We start from the raw sequence: 18,233 nt of genomic DNA on the forward strand, positions 1-18,233 counted from the left end.
CCTGCCATTGTTCCCACCTGTTTGTACCAGCAATCATTCTTGATACTTTCATGTCTGTTACTTCTAACTTATGAATAAGATTTCCTGAGTCCACCCAGCTTTCGCTCCCGTCAAGCAAAGTTGGTCTGAAAACAGACCGATATAAAGATAGTTTCGTCTGGGAGCTGACTTCCTTCTTACAGAATACTGCTGATCGCAACTGCGAGCTCACTGCATTAGCTTTACTACACCTTGATTCAATCTAACTTACTATATTACCATCCTGGGAGAACACACAACCTAAATACTTGAAATTATCGACCTGTTCTAGCTTTGTATCACCAATCTGACATTCAATTCTATTGAATTTCTTACCTACTGACATCAATTTAGTCTTCGAGAGGCTAATTTTCATACCATACTCATTGCACCTATTTTCAAGTTCCAAGATATTAGACTGCAGGCTTTCGGCACAGTCTGCCATTAAGACCAAGTCGTCAGCATAGGCCAAACTGCTTACTACATTTCCACCTAACTGAATCCCTCCCTGCTATTTTATACCTTTCAGCAGATGATCCATGTAAACTACGAACAGCAAAGGTGAAAGATTACAGCCTTGTCTAACTCCTGTAAGTACCCTGAACCAAGAACTCATTGTACCATCAATTCTCACTGAAGCCCAATTGTCAACATAAATGCCTTTGATTGATTTTAATAATCTACATTTAATTCCATAGTCCCCCAGTATGGCGAACATCTTTTCCCTCGGTACCCTGTCATATGCTTTTTCTAGATCTACGAAACATGAACACAACTGCCTATTCCTCTCGTAGCATTTTTCAATTACCTGGCGCATACTGAAAATCTGATCCTGACAGCCTCTCTGTGGTCTGAAACCACACTGGTTTTCATCCAACTTCCTCTCAACGACTGATCGCACCCTCCCTTCCAAGATGCCAGTGAATACTTTGCCTGGTATACTAATCAATGAGATACCTCGATAGTTGTTGCAATCCTTCCTGTTTCCTTGCTTGTAGATAGGTGCAATTACTGCTTTTGTCCAATCTGAAGGTACCTTACCAACACTCCACACGCTAATTTTACTACTCTATGAAGCCATTTCATCCCTGCCTTCCCACTATACTTCACCATTTCAGGTCTAATTTCATCTATTCCTGCTGCCTTATGACAATGGAGATTATTTATTATCCTTTCCACTTCCTCAAGCATAATTTCACCAACATCATTTTCCTCCTCCCCATGAGCTTGGCTGTTTGCAACACCACCATGATGATTTCCTTTTACATTGAGAAGATGTTCAAAATATTCCCTCCACCTCTCCAGTGATTCCCTGGGGTCTATTATGAGTTGACCTGAATTACTCAAAACACTGTTCATTTCCTTTTTCCCACCCTTCCTAAGATTTTTTATTACTGTCCAGAAAGGTTTCCCTGCTGCTTGACCTAGCCTTTCCAGGTTATTACCAAAATCTTCCCATGACTTCTTTGTAATTCAACAACTATTTGTTTCGCTCTGTTTCTTTCATCTACGTACCAATCCCTGTCTGCCTCGGCCCTTGTTTGGAGCCATTTCTGATAAGCCTCCTTTTTACGTTTACAGGCTGCTCTCACTTCATCATTCCACCAAGATGTTCGCCTTTTCCCATCTTTACACACAGTTGTTCCTAGGCATTCCCTTGCTGTTTCTATTACAGCATCCCTGTATGCCACCCATTCACTTTCTATATCCTGAACCTGCTTACTGTCTACTGTTCGAAACTTCTCACTAATCATATCCATGAACTTCTGTCTAATTTCCTCGTCCTTTTAATAACTGAATAAAAAATTAATGATGATAATAGTAATAATTTTATTTGAGTCATCAGTTCATACACTGGTTTGATGCAGCTCTCTATCTCATCCTGTCCTGTGCTAACCTTTTCATTTCTCCGTAACTAGTACATTCTACATCTGCTCCTATCTGCTTGCCATATTCATACCTTGATCTACTCCTAACTTTCTTTCTGCCTACACTTCCCTCGAAAACCAACTGAACAAGACTTAGGTGTCCTAAGAGGTGTCTTATCATTCTCTCTCTACTTCTCGTCAAATGTATCCAAATCTATCTCCTATCACCAATTTGATTCAGTATCCTTTCATTCGTGATATGAACTACCTATCTCACCTTGAACGTTCTTCTGTAACAATATGATTTTTTTACTAGTGGTTTTACGTCGCACCGACACAGATAGGTCTTATGGCGACGATGGGATAGGAAAGGCCTAGGAGTTGGAAGGAAGCGGCCGTGGCCTTAATTGAGGTACAGCCCCAGCATTTGACTAGGTTTCGAACCCACTATCTCCCGGATGGGGAAGGACCACTCTTTACAATGTACTTAGGATATATTCGTCTTTGCACAATGTTTTCTCCAATTCAGAGATCAATCTTTCTATAACAACTAGAAATGTATTCACTAGAAAATCTTCCTTTCCTTCAAAAGTCTTGTCCTATCAGCTATTTCGTCCACTTAGTTTATATTTTCCTTTTTGTGTTTTTTCCACAGATTTAGCTTATTTTTTGATTAAGGTGATTGGTGTATGTTTGTTTCCGATATGTTATTCACATCCTTTCCACTGTGTGTCATTATGAGTGTCCTCTTTCGAAGCGCTATGGAATATTTTTAAAAATATATAAAAATTAATATGAAGAGCTTCAAAACGATCCTTCAAATACGCCGCTGCTGTTAGAGGTTGATAGTGTGCGTTGATGATTACTCGGGACCTAGCTGAGTCTGGCATTATTTCCACTTCTCGCTTTGGTCTTTTTTTCATCGGGCTGCCTTATTCAACTATTGTTCTATTGCGACCCTATTGAATAATAATGATGATGATGATGATGACTGTTTAAAGCGACCCAACAGCTAGGTCATCGAACCCTAATGGTACGAGGTGCAACGGAATGAAACGATAAAAACTTCAAAATGTATCCTCAGACTAGAATATTTTACGAATGGTGAGGGAAAAAATGATCGTGAAAACAAAACAATTAGAGGATCCAATTGACAATGCCTTATTTCCTGAGAAGATGCTTGTCTAAAGAGGTCCAAAGTCCAGGTTACCGCCCCTTATAGTGGTAATAATCACAGGTAACGTAGTCCCATAGTATGTCACACATAATGGCACTACTCACACGTAATACAGACCCATGTTGTTCCTCACATTGTGGGGCTAATTATATGCAACGTAGACCCATGGTGTTCCTCACATTGTGGGGCTAATTACATACAACGTAGACCCATGGTGTTCCTCACCTTGTAGGGCTAATTATATGCAACGTAGACCCATGGTGTTCCTCACCTTGTGGGGCTAATTATATGCAACGTAGACCCATGGTGTTCCTCACCTTGTGGGGCTAATTATATGCAACGTAGACCCATGTTGTTCCTCACATTGTGGGGCTAATTATATGCAACGTAGACCCATGTTGTTCCTCACATTGTGGGGCTAATTATATGCAACGTAGACCCATGTTGTTCCCAACATTGTGGGGCTAATTATATGCAACGTAGACCCATGGTGTTCCTCACCTTGTGGGGCTAATTATATGCAACGTAGACCCATGGTGTTCCTCACCTTGTGGGGCTAATTATATGCAACGTAGACCCATGTTGTTCCTCACATTGTGGGGCTAATTATATGCAACGTAGACCCATGTTGTTCCTCACATTGTGGGGCTAATTATATGCAACGTAGACCCATGTTGTTCCCAACATTGTGGGGCTAATTATATGCAACGTAGACCCATGTTGTTTCTCACATTGTGGGGCTAATTATATGCAACGTAGACCCATGGTGTTCCTCACCTTGTGGGGCTAATTATATGCAACGTAGACCCATGTTGTTCCCAACATTGTAGGGCTAATTATATGCAACGTAGACCCATGGTGTTCCTCACCTTGTGGGGCTAATTATATGCAACGTAGACCCATGGTGTTCCCAACATTGTGGGGATAATTATATGCAACGTAGACCCATGTTGTTCCTCACCTTGTGGGGCTAATTATATGCAACGTAGACCCATGGTGTTCCTCACCTTGTGGGGCTAATTATATGCAACGTAGACCCATGTTGTTCCTCACATTGTGGGGCTAATTATATGCAACGTAGACCCATGTTGTTCCTCACATTGTGGGGCTAATTATATGCAACGTAGACCCATGTTGTTCCCAACATTGTGGGGCTAATTATATGCAACGTAGACCCATGGTGTTCCTCACCTTGTGGGGCTAATTATATGCAACGTAGACCCATGGTGTTCCTCACCTTGTGGGGCTAATTATATGCAACGTAGACCCATGTTGTTCCTCACATTGTGGGGCTAATTATATGCAACGTAGACCCATGTTGTTCCTCACATTGTGGGGCTAATTATATGCAACGTAGACCCATGTTGTTCCCAACATTGTGGGGCTAATTATATGCAACGTAGACCCATGGTGTTCCTCACCTTGTGGGGCTAATTATATGCAACGTAGACCCATGGTGTTCCTCACCTTGTGGGGCTAATTATATGCAACGTAGACCCATGTTGTTCCTCACATTGTGGGGCTAATTATATGCAACGTAGACCCATGTTGTTCCTCACATTGTGGGGCTAATTATATGCAACGTAGACCCATGTTGTTCCCAACATTGTGGGGCTAATTATATGCAACGTAGACCCATGTTGTTTCTCACATTGTGGGGCTAATTATATGCAACGTAGACCCATGGTGTTCCCAACATTGTGGGGATAATTATATGCAACGTAGACCCATGGTGTTCCTCACCTTGTGGGGCTAATTATATGCAACGTAGACCCATGGTGTTCCCAACATTGTGGGGCTAATTATATGCAACGTAGACCCATGGTGTTCCCAACATTGTGGGGCTAATTACATGTAACGTAGACCCATGGTGTTCCTCATATAGAATGGTGCTACTCATAGGTAACGCAGACCTGTTCTAAACACAGTAGAACAAACCCATTCGAACGCAACGCTCGTAATCTATTCCTGCTAGTCTGTGCAGCCGAGCGCTGGCTCCCCGCCACGGTGGGATGCACACGATGGTGGTAATCACAGGCAGCGCTCACACCCATGGTGTTCCTGACATGGTGGTACTAATCGCAAGTAACGTCGACCCATGGTGTTACTCACGTAATGGTACTAACAGCAAGATGTCTCATGGTGCACCACACTTTGAGCACCCACTTTTGTCTCCTTTTATGACACGCAGGCGATACCGTGGGTGTATTCTTCATCCGCATCCCCCACCCTCAGAGGGTCGACCCTAGTAATATAATGTTTGCGAGGTCAAGGTAATTTTCAATTTTCACATTCTTTTTTATTCTTTACTTTCGTTTTCAGATATCTCTATTCTTTAGAGATTTTTCGTTTTTCTTCCAGAATTATTTTAAGGGAGATATAGCTGCCCAGTTGTACCCCCCTTCAGGCAATTACTTGTACCATGCTCTCACTGCCATCCTTCAGTAAAGTCATACTCAACTCATATTTAATTCTGACCCGATGATATTTGATTTCGCACTTTTCATGGTGGTGTAACATTGTGAGGGTCCGGAGGTATTCCTCTTTCACTTTACGATATTTTACGTGGGAATAATAATAATAATAATAATAATAATAATAATAATACTAATACTAATAATAATAATAATAATAATAATAATAATAAAAATAATAATCTTGTGGTAATGATGTGCACTTTTGGGCTTATGCTGTGTCAATAAAGCAAGGTGAATCTCTTTACGTTTCTGAGAGAACTTTGTTCTGTGTCTTCAGAAGAAGGAAGTCTTCTACAATAACGAGGGTTTGTATTTAAGAATATTTCACTGTTGGATCTGTTGTGGTACTCTCGTTTGTCACTAGGTGGCTGGCTGTGTGCTAGCACAGCGCTCCAAGCGGGAGTTGACAACAACATTAAGCTCTAGTCACGGCCGACTTCATGCGTCGCTCTAGCTAGCTCCTTACCGGCCTTGACAATCGGGTCCACGCACTGTACTCGGAGTAGTTACCCAGTTCGACACGTGGCGCTGGCGGCCTAACTATTTCCGGTAGAAATGCATACTCCTTTATGGAAAAGATATTGACTTTGATTGCCTATTTATCGTAATTTAGAGTTATGGAGAATGTTACATAGGTTAATACTGTTAAATTGATTAATCCTCATGGTTATTTTCGTTGATATTTAAGAAAATAATGTCGTGAAATGAAACTGTGGAGAGATGGAGTAGTCCAGGAGTGCAGCAAGGGATCCAGTCGGCCGTGCTCCAGTAAAGATGTTCATCACACCGTGTGTACGTGAGGTTTAACAGGGAGGACATCAGACGAATCAGGAACGAATGTGCGAGAAGAAATAAATAGAAAGTAATAAAATAAAATACAAGAACGATACTAGGATAGAACAGCACAGAGCTGAATAATGAAAGGAATTTATGTGGAGATTACCAGAAGATGATACGAGACGTTGTGAAAGGGGGAGGGAGGTATAACCGGTGTACACACATTACGAAAGTATGACCGCCGATTAAGGACCTCGATATTTGAAATTTTCGAGAGAGAGAGAGAGAGAGAGAGAGAGAGAGAGAGAGAGAGAGAGAGAGAGAGAGAGAGACCAACTGGTGATGACACGGCATAAACCCAAAGGCCTATACATTGTCTACAAGTTCGGGCCGTGAAAGCATAGTACATCTTTAGACTTATGCCTTTCAGCATTCAGCCTGCAAGCCTTTGTGAATTTACTGAATACCTCCCACAATCCACAATTTGGAGTTACTTCATAAGGTCTTCTTATGTTTACAGGTGCCTTCCCCATGGATATTGGAGGACCAGTTAGACCACTTGTCCTAGACGATGCAAGGTAAGTTTATTATCTACAATATTTCTTATAATAATGTTACTGCCTTTACTGCCCACTAACTACATATTAACGGTTTTCGGAGACGCCGAGGTGCGAGAATTTAGTCACGTAGGAGTTATTTCATGTGCCAATAAATGTAGACTACAGACACGAGGCTGACATATTTGAGCACCTTCAAATATCACCGGACTGAGCTAGGAACGAATCTGCTAAGCTGGGGTCAGAAGACCAGCACCTCAACCGTCTGATCCACTCAGCCCGGCTCACAATGATTCTATTCCGTTTAAATAGGTACCATCTGTCTGGCCCAGTCACTGGCACGATGGTATTTCATGACGAGTACATTTTTTGTTTTACTAATTTACTTTACATTGCACCGACAGAGACAGGTCTTATGGCGACGATGGGACAGGAACGGGCTAGGAGTGCGAAGAAGTGGTCGTAGCCTTAATTAAGGTACCGCGCCAGCATTTGCCTGCTGTGAAAATGGGAAACGACGGAAAATCATCTTCAGGGTTATCGACAGTGGGGTTCGAAGCCACCATCTCTCGAATGCAAGTTCCCAGCTGCACGATCTATCCGCACGACCAACTCACCTGGTGCTTGATATTTAATGCAATGGACTGATTTCTATGAAATATCATATTTTTACATGGAGAATGTACTGTTCTCATTTATATTCAAGATCCTCTAGCGCACATTGTCGAGCTTTTTGGCTGAATGGTTAGAGGGTCTCAGGTTCGATTCCCCGTAGGGTAAGGGATTTTAGTTGCGTCTGGTTTATTTCTCAGACTCTAAGACTGGGTGCTTGTGTACGCCTTAATACATGCAGCACATCTTTCGACATACACAACACACGTAATGCTAAATACATCCTCCACATGGAGCTTGTGCTCGCACTGTTGTTGTGTTGATGGAGTTGCATAAATGGTAGGAGTTCTTACACCGAACCTCTGATCCTTATACAAATTTAGTTACATCACTTCAGTGCTGGTTGAAAGATACTTACCACTCGTTGACCCTCGAAGTGCCGAGTGTTTTTCTCTAAATTCCAGACCGTTTATTGAGGTATTACTTACATATTAAAAAAATAAGAGAAATTACTCTTAGAAGGGGACATGTTTGGTAAGAATAGCCTTCGCAGCTTAGGGCCAAGGTTTGATTCCCGGTATTGCCGGATATTTAATAATGGCATGAGGGCTGTATGTGGTCGAAATGATACAAGCAGCTCACATCAACGGTGGGTGTGCCTGAAGGGAGAGCCCTAGGGATGAGGACATTTTTATATTTATTTATAAAACTGCCTCCCAATGGAGATAGCTCCAAAAGATTCAGTATACCCAGTGTAATTTTTTTGTTATTTGCTTTACGTCGCACCTACACAGATAGGTCTTACGGCGACGATGAGGCAGGAAGGGGCTAGGAGTGTGAAGGAAGTGGCCGTGGCCTTAATTAAGGTACAGCCCCAGCATTTGCCTGGTGTGAAAATGGAAAACCACGGAAAACCATCTTCAAGGCAATGTAATTATAATGAACATTTAAATGATAATTACAGTATGAAAATATAGTAATATGATATACATTTCAAGCAACACCTAGAGGTGTGGATAGAGTCTGTGATTGAGAATTTGACAACTCTTTAGTACTACGGTGACTACCTCATCTCGTACGGAAGTTGGAATGTGATATTATTTTTGGAAATTCCTAAAAAACGAGGTATAACACCTCGTGCTCCTATCAGTAAACCTATTACATCAACGCATTTGAGCTTATACCTGTCTATGAAATAATTAACGGTGGGTTCATAGACAGCTTTCTTTCCTTTATGCACCTTCTCAGCTTGTTGAAGACAAGCATCGAATCGATAAAAGCGCCAATAATTATGCCATGCCTACAAGTAAGATCAAAAATCAGATCTAAGCCTTTTCAGGCGTTTGCTCTATTAACCAGCGTTTCGTCTTAGGTCTGACACTAGTCTCATCAGAGTGGGATGTGTCAGACCCTACCCACTGACGCTGAGGTTTGTGCAATAATTCCATTGTGGAGTTTTATCTCCCGTATGCAGTTATCAGACTGTGCCTCTTATAATGGGCTTCTGGTAAGTTCACCTGCATACACCCCAGCGTCAGTGGGTAGGGTCTGACACATCCCACTCTGAGGAGTCTAGTGTCAGACCTAAGACGAAACGCTGGTTAATAGAGCAAACGCCTCAAAAGCCTTACATCTGATTTTTGATCTGATTTTTGACTTGGTCTATTGGTGGAAGAATATCTCATTCCCTCCATGGGAATTTAGAATTTCCATGCCTACAAGTGTTAAATTATGCAATAATATCAACTCTTCTAGTAGATCCATCCGAGGAAACGTATGGGATTTCTTAGTGCACTTGCCACCCTTGGAAAGAACCTAGAAACCGAAACAAGTTTTTAGAGGATATCAAAAAACGCTGCATTAAGAAGTTAAAGGAAACTGAAGTTAGTAGAGTGTAGTGTGGCAGATGTATATATATTGTTCTTCCTGTCGTAGAGAGTGTGTTGCTGAGAAGATAGGTCAGCAGGGAGTGACGAGATAAGCAGTAGAGAATTAAGATCCATACACTGCTGGATAGCACAGTGGTGGGAGATAATGGGTGTGCACGATCGGCGGCGTTTTGCAGGGCTCGGCTGCCTGAATCTGTTGGAAGACTCCGTCAGCCCACCAAGGGCTCGTCGCTTGGACACACGTCCATTGTAGGGACTGCTATAGTTGGCTTTTTTTGTTTGTTTTTGCCTTTTTTGCCGTGTTGCCGAAGACTTATTCAATAGGGTTTTTTCATTAGGGGCCGATGACCTTCGATGTTGGACCCCTTAAAACAACAAGCCAGTGTCCATCCCTGGTGACTGGCGACAAATGCGCGTCATTGTGCCCGATGACATTGGGTTAACAGTGGCACCCGTGTGCGGCGCCGGCTCCCATAGCCCATAGAACCCATGTTCCTACGGATTGTCCAATGGGAGAAGTGTCTAGCACGGCCTGTGTTGAATTTTTCCGTGAATTGTTGCACGGTTGCCCGTCTGTCACTATTGACAATCCGTCTCAGATGTCGCCGGTCACGGTCATCGAGGGTGGTTGGACGGCCGGTCGTTCGTCTGTTGTGGACGGTGACTCCCGCATTCAACCATTCACGATACACCCTGGACACGATTGATCGTGTGAAGCCGACTTCCCGCACCACTTCCGAAATCGCACTTCCCATCCGTCGGGCACCGACCACCATACCCCGTTCGAACGGTGTCAGCTCACGACGACGTTCCATGTTACACTTGTCATATGCACAGCCACTGCTCAGAAGGTCTCCTATACAACTGCCGCTGGCACAGCGGGTGTGTGGTGCGCAGACAACACACCTGCGCATCAGTGCTCCGCTATCCCATGACATTTGCTCAGTCAGTGTAGTATGTTTTGTTTCCATGGAACTGTTGTTGTAGCAGTAGTAGTATTTGTTGTTGCTGCTGTTGGTAATTATGTTTTAACATTACTTCATTATCACACCACTGTATGTGATCATTGCCATACATTGCGATGCATTTGTTAATAATAATAATAATAATAATAATAATAATAATGATATGCAGTAGACCACTTTAAACAAGAAACAGTATTTTGCCTGCTTATGCAAGTACCAGGTAGTTCACATATCTCCAGTATCAGACGATCAAAAGTTTAAGAGCGAACTGCATTTTTACTATTCAGATTTTCATGTTAAACACCAATGAAAAATCTCTATTTAAAAAATACTACAGTCAAAACACGTCGAATTTTTTCAGGTTTCAAAAATTGTAGTTCACTCAGTGCAAATACACAAGGAAAAGCGGAAGTGCTGGACACAATTCCGTTGGCCGCTCGTAACTACTTGGAGTCATCCTCGGAGAGTTTCCTCTTCCTGCTAGGCACCATAGGGATCCAGAAATGCTGCAAATTATGTTAGTGAAAAATCGAAATCCAGGATTCGAACTCGCAGTGTCAAAATGGGGAAAAATCAGATACCCAAATCAGAAATTCTCAGTGCTCGGCTTGATAATACAATGAGATGTTTAGTTTATCATTTGGCAGGATACGTTATAAAGTATTATAGTTATATTTTTCATTACTAGCTCTGTATCAAGTGTATTATTACGGATATTTATTTATTTAATGATGTGAAACAAATATACATATAGTTTTACATTAAACGAAGTCAAATATCAATTTTAAAATATAATATCTCCTACGAAACTTCGTGTGATATTAAGTCATATATGAAATAACAATATACTTTTCTTCAGTAGCATAATATCATTACAAAATATTCAATGAAAATGAAATGTCGTATGGCTTTTAGTGCCGGGATATCCCAGGACGGGTTCGGCTCGCCAGGTGCAGGTCTTTATATTTGACACCCGTGGGCAACCTGTGCGTCGTGATGAGGATGAAATGATGATGAAAACAACACATACACCCAGCCCCCCGTGCCATTGGAATTAACCAATTAAGGTTAAAATCCCCGAACCGGCCGGGAATCGAACCCTGGACCCTCTGAACCGAAGGCCAGTACGCTGACCGTTCATCCAACGAGTCGGACATAAATATTCAATCACACAAGATAACGGCTGTAAGAGTAAGTTTCGGGTTTTTAACTTCGGCATCCCTAAGTGTTTCACAGCAAAAGACTGCAGGGTAAGGTGGGGTGTGGGGGGTGGGGCAGCAGACTTTCTGTTTGCCCTGTGCTTGAATAAGTCATTTGCGGTTAGTGAGGAACGAGTTATGAAAACCTTGAATTTTTCCCTTCAATTTCAACTAGATTTGAATGCGCCAGGAGTTGGCCGTGCGCGTAGAGGCTGTGAGCTTGCATCCGGGAGATAGTAGGTTCGAATCCCACTATCGGCAGCCCTGAAGATGGTTTTCCGTGGTTTCCCATTTTCACACCAGGCAAATGCTGGGGCTATACCTTAATTAAGGCCACGGCCGCTTCCTTCCAACTCCTAGGCCTTTCCTATCCCATCGTCGCCATAAGACCTATCTGTGTCGGTGCGACGTAAAGCCCCTAGCAAAAAAAAATGAATGCGCCAGTGAAAGATGAATGATGTTACAAATAATTTAGTGAATGCCTGAAGTATGCGTCCCACTCTAGTGATATTACGTCGCAAGCACGACGTTTAGCACTTCTAGGGTTAAATGAATTATTTTAAAAACTTACCAAAACGCACTACATATATATATGATATGAATAAAGATCTGGAATCACAGGATGATGTTATGTTGTATAGAGTAGTAAATGAGTTGCAGGATTGTGAGCGACTGCAGGGGGAATTAAAACAATGTAGTGAGACGGACAGCAGACAATGGTATGAATGTCAATGGAATGAAAAGTCAAGTTGTAAGTTTTACCAAGAGGAAAAGTCTTCTCAGTGTTAATTATTGTGTGGATGGGGTGATAGTACCTCGTGGGGAACAATGTAAGTACCTAGGGGTTAGTATAAGGAATGATCTACATTGGGGAAATCATATTAACGATGTTGTTAAGAAAGGTTAGATACCTCTTCACATGGTTAATGCGAGTATTTAGGGGGTATAAGTCTCTGGTAAGACCGCATTTAGAGTATAGCTCCAGTGAAAATGAAATGGCGTATGGCTTTTAGTGCCGGGAGTGTCCGAGGACATGTTCGGCTCGCCAGGTGCAGGTCTTCTGATTTGACAGCCGTGGGTGACCTGCGCGTCGTGATGGGGATGAAATGATGAAGGCGACACATAGAACCAGCCCCCGTGTCAGCCACATTAACCAATGATGGTTAAAATTCCCGACCCTGCCGGGAATCGAATCCGGGACTCCTGTGACCAAAGGCCAGCACGCTAACCATTTAGCCATGGAGCCGGACATAGCTCCAGTGTATGGGACCCACACCAAGGCTGCTTGATATGGGAACTGGAAAAAAATTCAAAGCAAAGTAGCACGATTTGTTCTGGGTAATTTCCGACAAAGAAGTAGAATTTCTAAAATGTTACAAACTCTGGACTGGGAAGACTTGGGAGTAAGGAGACGAGATGCTCGACTGTGTGGTATCTTTCGAGCTGTCAGTAGTGAATTGGCGTGGAATGACGTAAGTAGAAGAATAAGCTTGAGTGGAGCTTATAAGAGTAGGAAAGATCATAATATGAAATTCAAGAGGACAAATTGGGGCAAACATTCATTTATAGGACGAGGAGCAAGGGATTGAAATAAATTATCATAGAAAATTTTCGATAAATTTGTAAGTTCTTTGAAAACAGAAAAGCTAGGTAAATATGAGGAAAACAATTGATAGGGAATCTGCCACCTGGCTGGCCAAGCCAAATGCAGATCATGGATGATTGATTGTTGATTGATTTGGGAGACGTGCGGGTTCAATCCCCACCGTTGGTTAGCCTGACAATGATTTTCTGTGGTTTCCTATTTTCACTTCCAGGAAGTTCAACTCGTTGGCTGAATGGTCGGTGTACTGGCGTTCGGTTCAGAGGGTCCCGGGTCGATTCCCGGCCGGGTCGGGGATTTTATCCTTCATTGGTTAATTCCAGTGGCCTGGGGGCTGGGTGTTTGTGCTGTCCCCAACATTCCTGCAACTCGCACACCACATATAACACTATCCTCCACCACAACTACACGCAGTTACCTACACATGGCAGATGCCGCCCACCCTCATCGGAGGGTCTGCCTTACAAGGGCTGCACTCGGCTAGAAATAGCCACACGAAATTTAAAAAAAAAACTCTCAGGAAAATTCCGTGACAGTTAATATTCATAGGCCGCAGCTAATTCCATGTACCTACTTACCTAGTTTCATTCGCCATCATTCCGGGCTCCATGGCTAAATGGTTAGCGTGGTGGCCTTTGGTCACAGGGGTCCCGGGTTCGATTCCCGGCAGGGTTGGGAATTTTAACCATCATTGGTTTACTTCCCTGGCACGGGGGACGGGTTTATGTGTCGTCTTCATCATTATTTCATTCTCATCACGACGCGCAAGTCGCCTACGGCCCTCAAATCAAAAGACCTGGATCTAGCGAGCCGAACATGTAATCCGACAGTCCCGATACTAAAAGCCATACGCCATTTCATTTCATCTTCATTAGCTCCACAACTGAGGTTGGCGTCAGAAAGGGCATCCGGCCATAAAACATGAAGTATAAATTCATCTCACTTCATCTCCGTCCCCGTGTCAAAAAAACTGTGCTAAGGGGGTAGACATACTACTTAAACACCGCTCCTACTGATCAGTCCCGTTTGTGTGTTCGTGTTCGGACATTTTCAAACCATTTACTGTCAGACCATAATTAACTGCCTTTTACTGCTTCATGTTATCTGTAATAATTTATGTGTCGGCTGTTTATTCTGCGGTCAGTGACCGACAATGTAGTAAATCAATAGCGAACTATTAAGTCGCGTGAGTGGAGACACTGCGAGGTGCGTTCTAATGACGTGACGAACAGTCGTAATTCTGTTATCTAACCATCTGCTTCCGGCGCTCGTCGGTCTTGTCTTGATCGACGAATTTAACTCACTTGGAACTAAACGAAACAAAACAACCACTATTACATAAATCACGCCCAAAGAAGTGAAAAGTTCTTCATCGTCGGCATTTAAAGGAAGCCTCTCTGGTTAGTACAAAATTGGGAAGATTATAGACAACAATCCATCAAGCACAGTAGTGACGCCTAAAATGCATCAAAAAGTATAGTTTTGCACTTCAATTTGGCGAATGCTTAAAACGCTAAAAGTAAATCCATCCTTCTCTACTATAACTGAATAATTAATAATGATTTTTAATGTTATTTGTTTTACGTCCCACTAACTACTCTTTAAGGTTTTCGGAGACGCCGAGGTGCCGGAATTTAGTCCCGAAGGAGTTCTTTTACGTGCCAGTAAATCTACCGACACGAGGCTGTCGTATCTGAGCACCTTCAAATACCACCAGACTGAGCCAGGATCGAACCTGCCAAGTTGGGGCCAGAAGGCCAGCGCCTTAACCGTCTGAGCCACTCAGCCCGGAAAAAACTGAATAATTAGTACATAAAATTTCTGTAGGATACCGCGTGAGTTACGAGTTAAGAGAGAGATTTAATTTCTAGCAGATGGCGCATACTTAACAAACAATAGGCGGCGCTGATTCACCCGGTATAAAATGTGCATTATATTATTATATTTTAAAACGAGGAAATAGGGATTACCCTCCAGAATCTTCTCTTTTCGTGAAGATTTTCAGTCTTCCGAAACTAACGCAGGATTTTTACAATTAAAACAATTAAAATTATTTAAAATAAAATTTATTATGCCTGAAAAAGTAAACATTCAATTAAAACAGAATTACATATTTAATTATTTCTGTTTAAATTAAATTATACCTTTCAAGCAAAATTAGGTATAATATCTTATTGCAGGATTTTCTTTCTGAAGAATATTCTAATCTTGTACTAGATAATATCGTTAGAACATGGGAGAAAGAAGTACACGAGATAAATATGGGAACGAGAGATAAGCGAATCAATATTAAGTGTCTTGCCTTTGCTGACGACCTAGCAATAATCACCCGCACTCCCGATGAAGCCAGAACCGCTCTTGAGAATCTGCATGAGATTGCTATTAAGACTGGCCTCCAAATATCATATGAGAAAACACAATACATGGACTCCAAGAACACCAGTGTGGAATCACTTGGGAACAAATATTGCAATATCACACGAGTTAAACATTTCAAGTACTTAGGTGAAATTATCGGAAGCACTGGTAACGACAGGATAGCCAACAAAACCCGTGCCGAAAAATTACGTAAAGCCTACACAGTCACCTGGAATATCTACAATAAAAAATCCGTTTCCATCCAAGCCAAGCTGCGTCACTACCATACAGTAGTTCTTCCTGAAGCACTCTACGCGATTGAAACATCAACACTGACCATCAATACCAATGGCATCGAGAAAATGGAACGGCAAATACTTAGGAAAATATTTGGACCAAAGTTCCAAGCTGGAAGATGGATGCGAAAAAGCTCGGAAGAACTCTACTCGCTGACCAAAAGATTCACTTCAATCGCCCGGAAAAGACGTATGCAATTCTACGGACATCTAGCACGAATGGACGACTCGCGACTGACCAAGAAAATCTTCCTCATTATCAGCGGAACCCGACAAAATAAAGTACGGTGGCTTGCTGACACCCAAAAAGATCTCGCAGAAGTCGGCGTTGACCCACTGACAACTACACGGGCTACATTTAGACACAAAATTAACTTGCACAGCTTTGCAGCCAGACAATGTACAAGAAATTTAAAACTCCAGGAGGCATGGACTCAAGAAAGACGACAGACTCACAGTGCGAGGATGAAGAAGTTTTGGGAGGATAAGAGAAACAAGAAGAAGAATGCTAACTAATGGTTCTACGTGCTCCTTAGAGGGCCTAACGCATATATATATTAAAACATTCACAAAAAACAGCTTAACCACTGTAAGTCGAAACTGAAAAGTAAAGCGTTCCATTATAACAAATCTCAAAAAATAACTCATTCCATCATGCTGTGGTCGTCCTTTGTAACAAGGGTAGGCGTGCAGCGATGTTCTGATGTCTTGTTTGAACAATAGACTCTAGATTTTTAGGCAGTAATTGGCTAGAATGCAAACTAATTTGGTTATTAGAAAGTGTCGTCTAGCCCGTTCTTCAGTTATGTAACAAGAGTAACATAAAATCTAGGGGTTCTGATAGACCGTACCCCTAGTCCTTATGCAAATCTCGTAGCATAACTATTATGCTTGTTATTCGTTTCAGTAAATTTGCATTCTAACCTGTAACTGTCTACGGTAAATATCCGATCCTATTGAATGTACCACGAAGTTCCATTCCGATCGTTCTAGTCCAATACAAACAGTTTTACTGTCGGGTGGATGGAGTGCCGCACACCTCATAAAAGATCTGCATACATGTCCTTGTTTATTGGTTTGCCCTCGGGAATAAGAACTCAATGGATACGGTCAATGCATGCTGCCGTTAGCACTGTCGAAGTCTCTGAAGGGGTTTTGACCAAAGACAGACAACATTTAATATTTGTGTGGTGCTACTGAAAATCGATGTTTGGTACTTGAATAATTAATATTATTTTAGATCTGTATCAATATCATACAACTGACATACGTCTCGGAAGTGAAGTTAGATTGTGCAAAGATCTGTAAAGGTATGAGATAAGGCGGTTTGCTTTCTCCAGGACTGTTTAGTGCTTTTGCGGAGCTTGTATTGAATCTGTTCTTAAAGGATTCCAATAAGGGAGTAACTTATTTTATTTTATTAATGTCTTTCTGTACATGGCGGGGCTCAGGCTATGAAGCCTGCTATTATGCCAAACCATATAATTATGCACCTGCATATACATAATATACTGAACATTATAACTACTTAAAAAATAAGTTAATTATAATTTAAAGTTAATGTGAAATGTAATTTGTATGAAATATAAAGCATCATAAGAATCATTTTAACATTTTAAAATTAATTTATAATATTTACTATTATTAAAGCTATATCTCGAAAAATATAAACTATAATGTTTCTAACCTTACATTGACATTTTATTCATTTAACTTAATAATCTAAGATTTAAGGGTACTTCTAAGAGTAAATCAATCTGAGTGTAGGTAAAATGTCCAGCACATTCTTCTGAATAGCTTTAGGTTGCTTATTAAAAATATTAAATTTTTTGGTAATCCGGAATTGATTACAGGAAGCCCCAAGGCTCTAAACGAATGTTACAGTGCTTGAATGACAACATTATGCACTTTAGTATAAGAATCAACCCCAAGAAGACAAAAGTTCTGTTGATTAGTAAACACTCACAGATACTGCATGTTACCATGAATAAAGGATTAGTACTAGTAAAACTACTTACATTCCTTGGACAAATTCTGACCAGAAGATATTCATTACGAAAACTGAAATTAAAAGCCGCAAAGCTATGATAAAACGGACATTTTGTGACAGTCTGCTATATCGGCGCAACATGTACCCCGGTATAAGGATAACGCTTGTGAAGACATACATATCTTCAGCTGCGATATACTGTGTAGCCTATGTTCCAGAGAAAAATTGAAGAAAGGTTAAAGAGACCATAAGCCTTTGAGATGTGGTGCTGGAGACGCTTGGAAAAAATAAGCTGGATGGAGAATATGGCCAGTGTGGATGTACTCGAGCGATTTATTGAGCACAGTCGTAAGTTAAAACGGAAGTTTCGGGCTTTTTTAAATACTCTGGGCAGCTATTACGGAAACAAGCATAGACTACAGGAGTGGTGTATGAATTTTCCGATAG

The 18,233-nt window shown here is 41.6% G+C and overlaps 1 protein-coding gene across 1 annotated transcript in view; it reads left to right on the top strand.

Annotated features, from left to right (window-relative positions):
* LOC136883511 (neprilysin-11) overlaps positions 1–18,233 on the top strand; it is a 234,708-nt gene that overhangs the window by 111,611 nt on the left and 104,864 nt on the right. Inside the window, exon 3 of the mRNA XM_067155866.2 lies at positions 6,838–6,895. Coding sequence (XP_067011967.2) covers positions 6,838–6,895 — 58 coding nt within the window. The remainder of the gene's footprint in view (positions 1–6,837; positions 6,896–18,233) is intronic.

This window comes from Anabrus simplex, chromosome 11 (assembly GCF_040414725.1).
Source record: "Anabrus simplex isolate iqAnaSimp1 chromosome 11, ASM4041472v1, whole genome shotgun sequence".
Taxonomy (NCBI): Eukaryota; Metazoa; Arthropoda; class Insecta; order Orthoptera; family Tettigoniidae; genus Anabrus; species Anabrus simplex.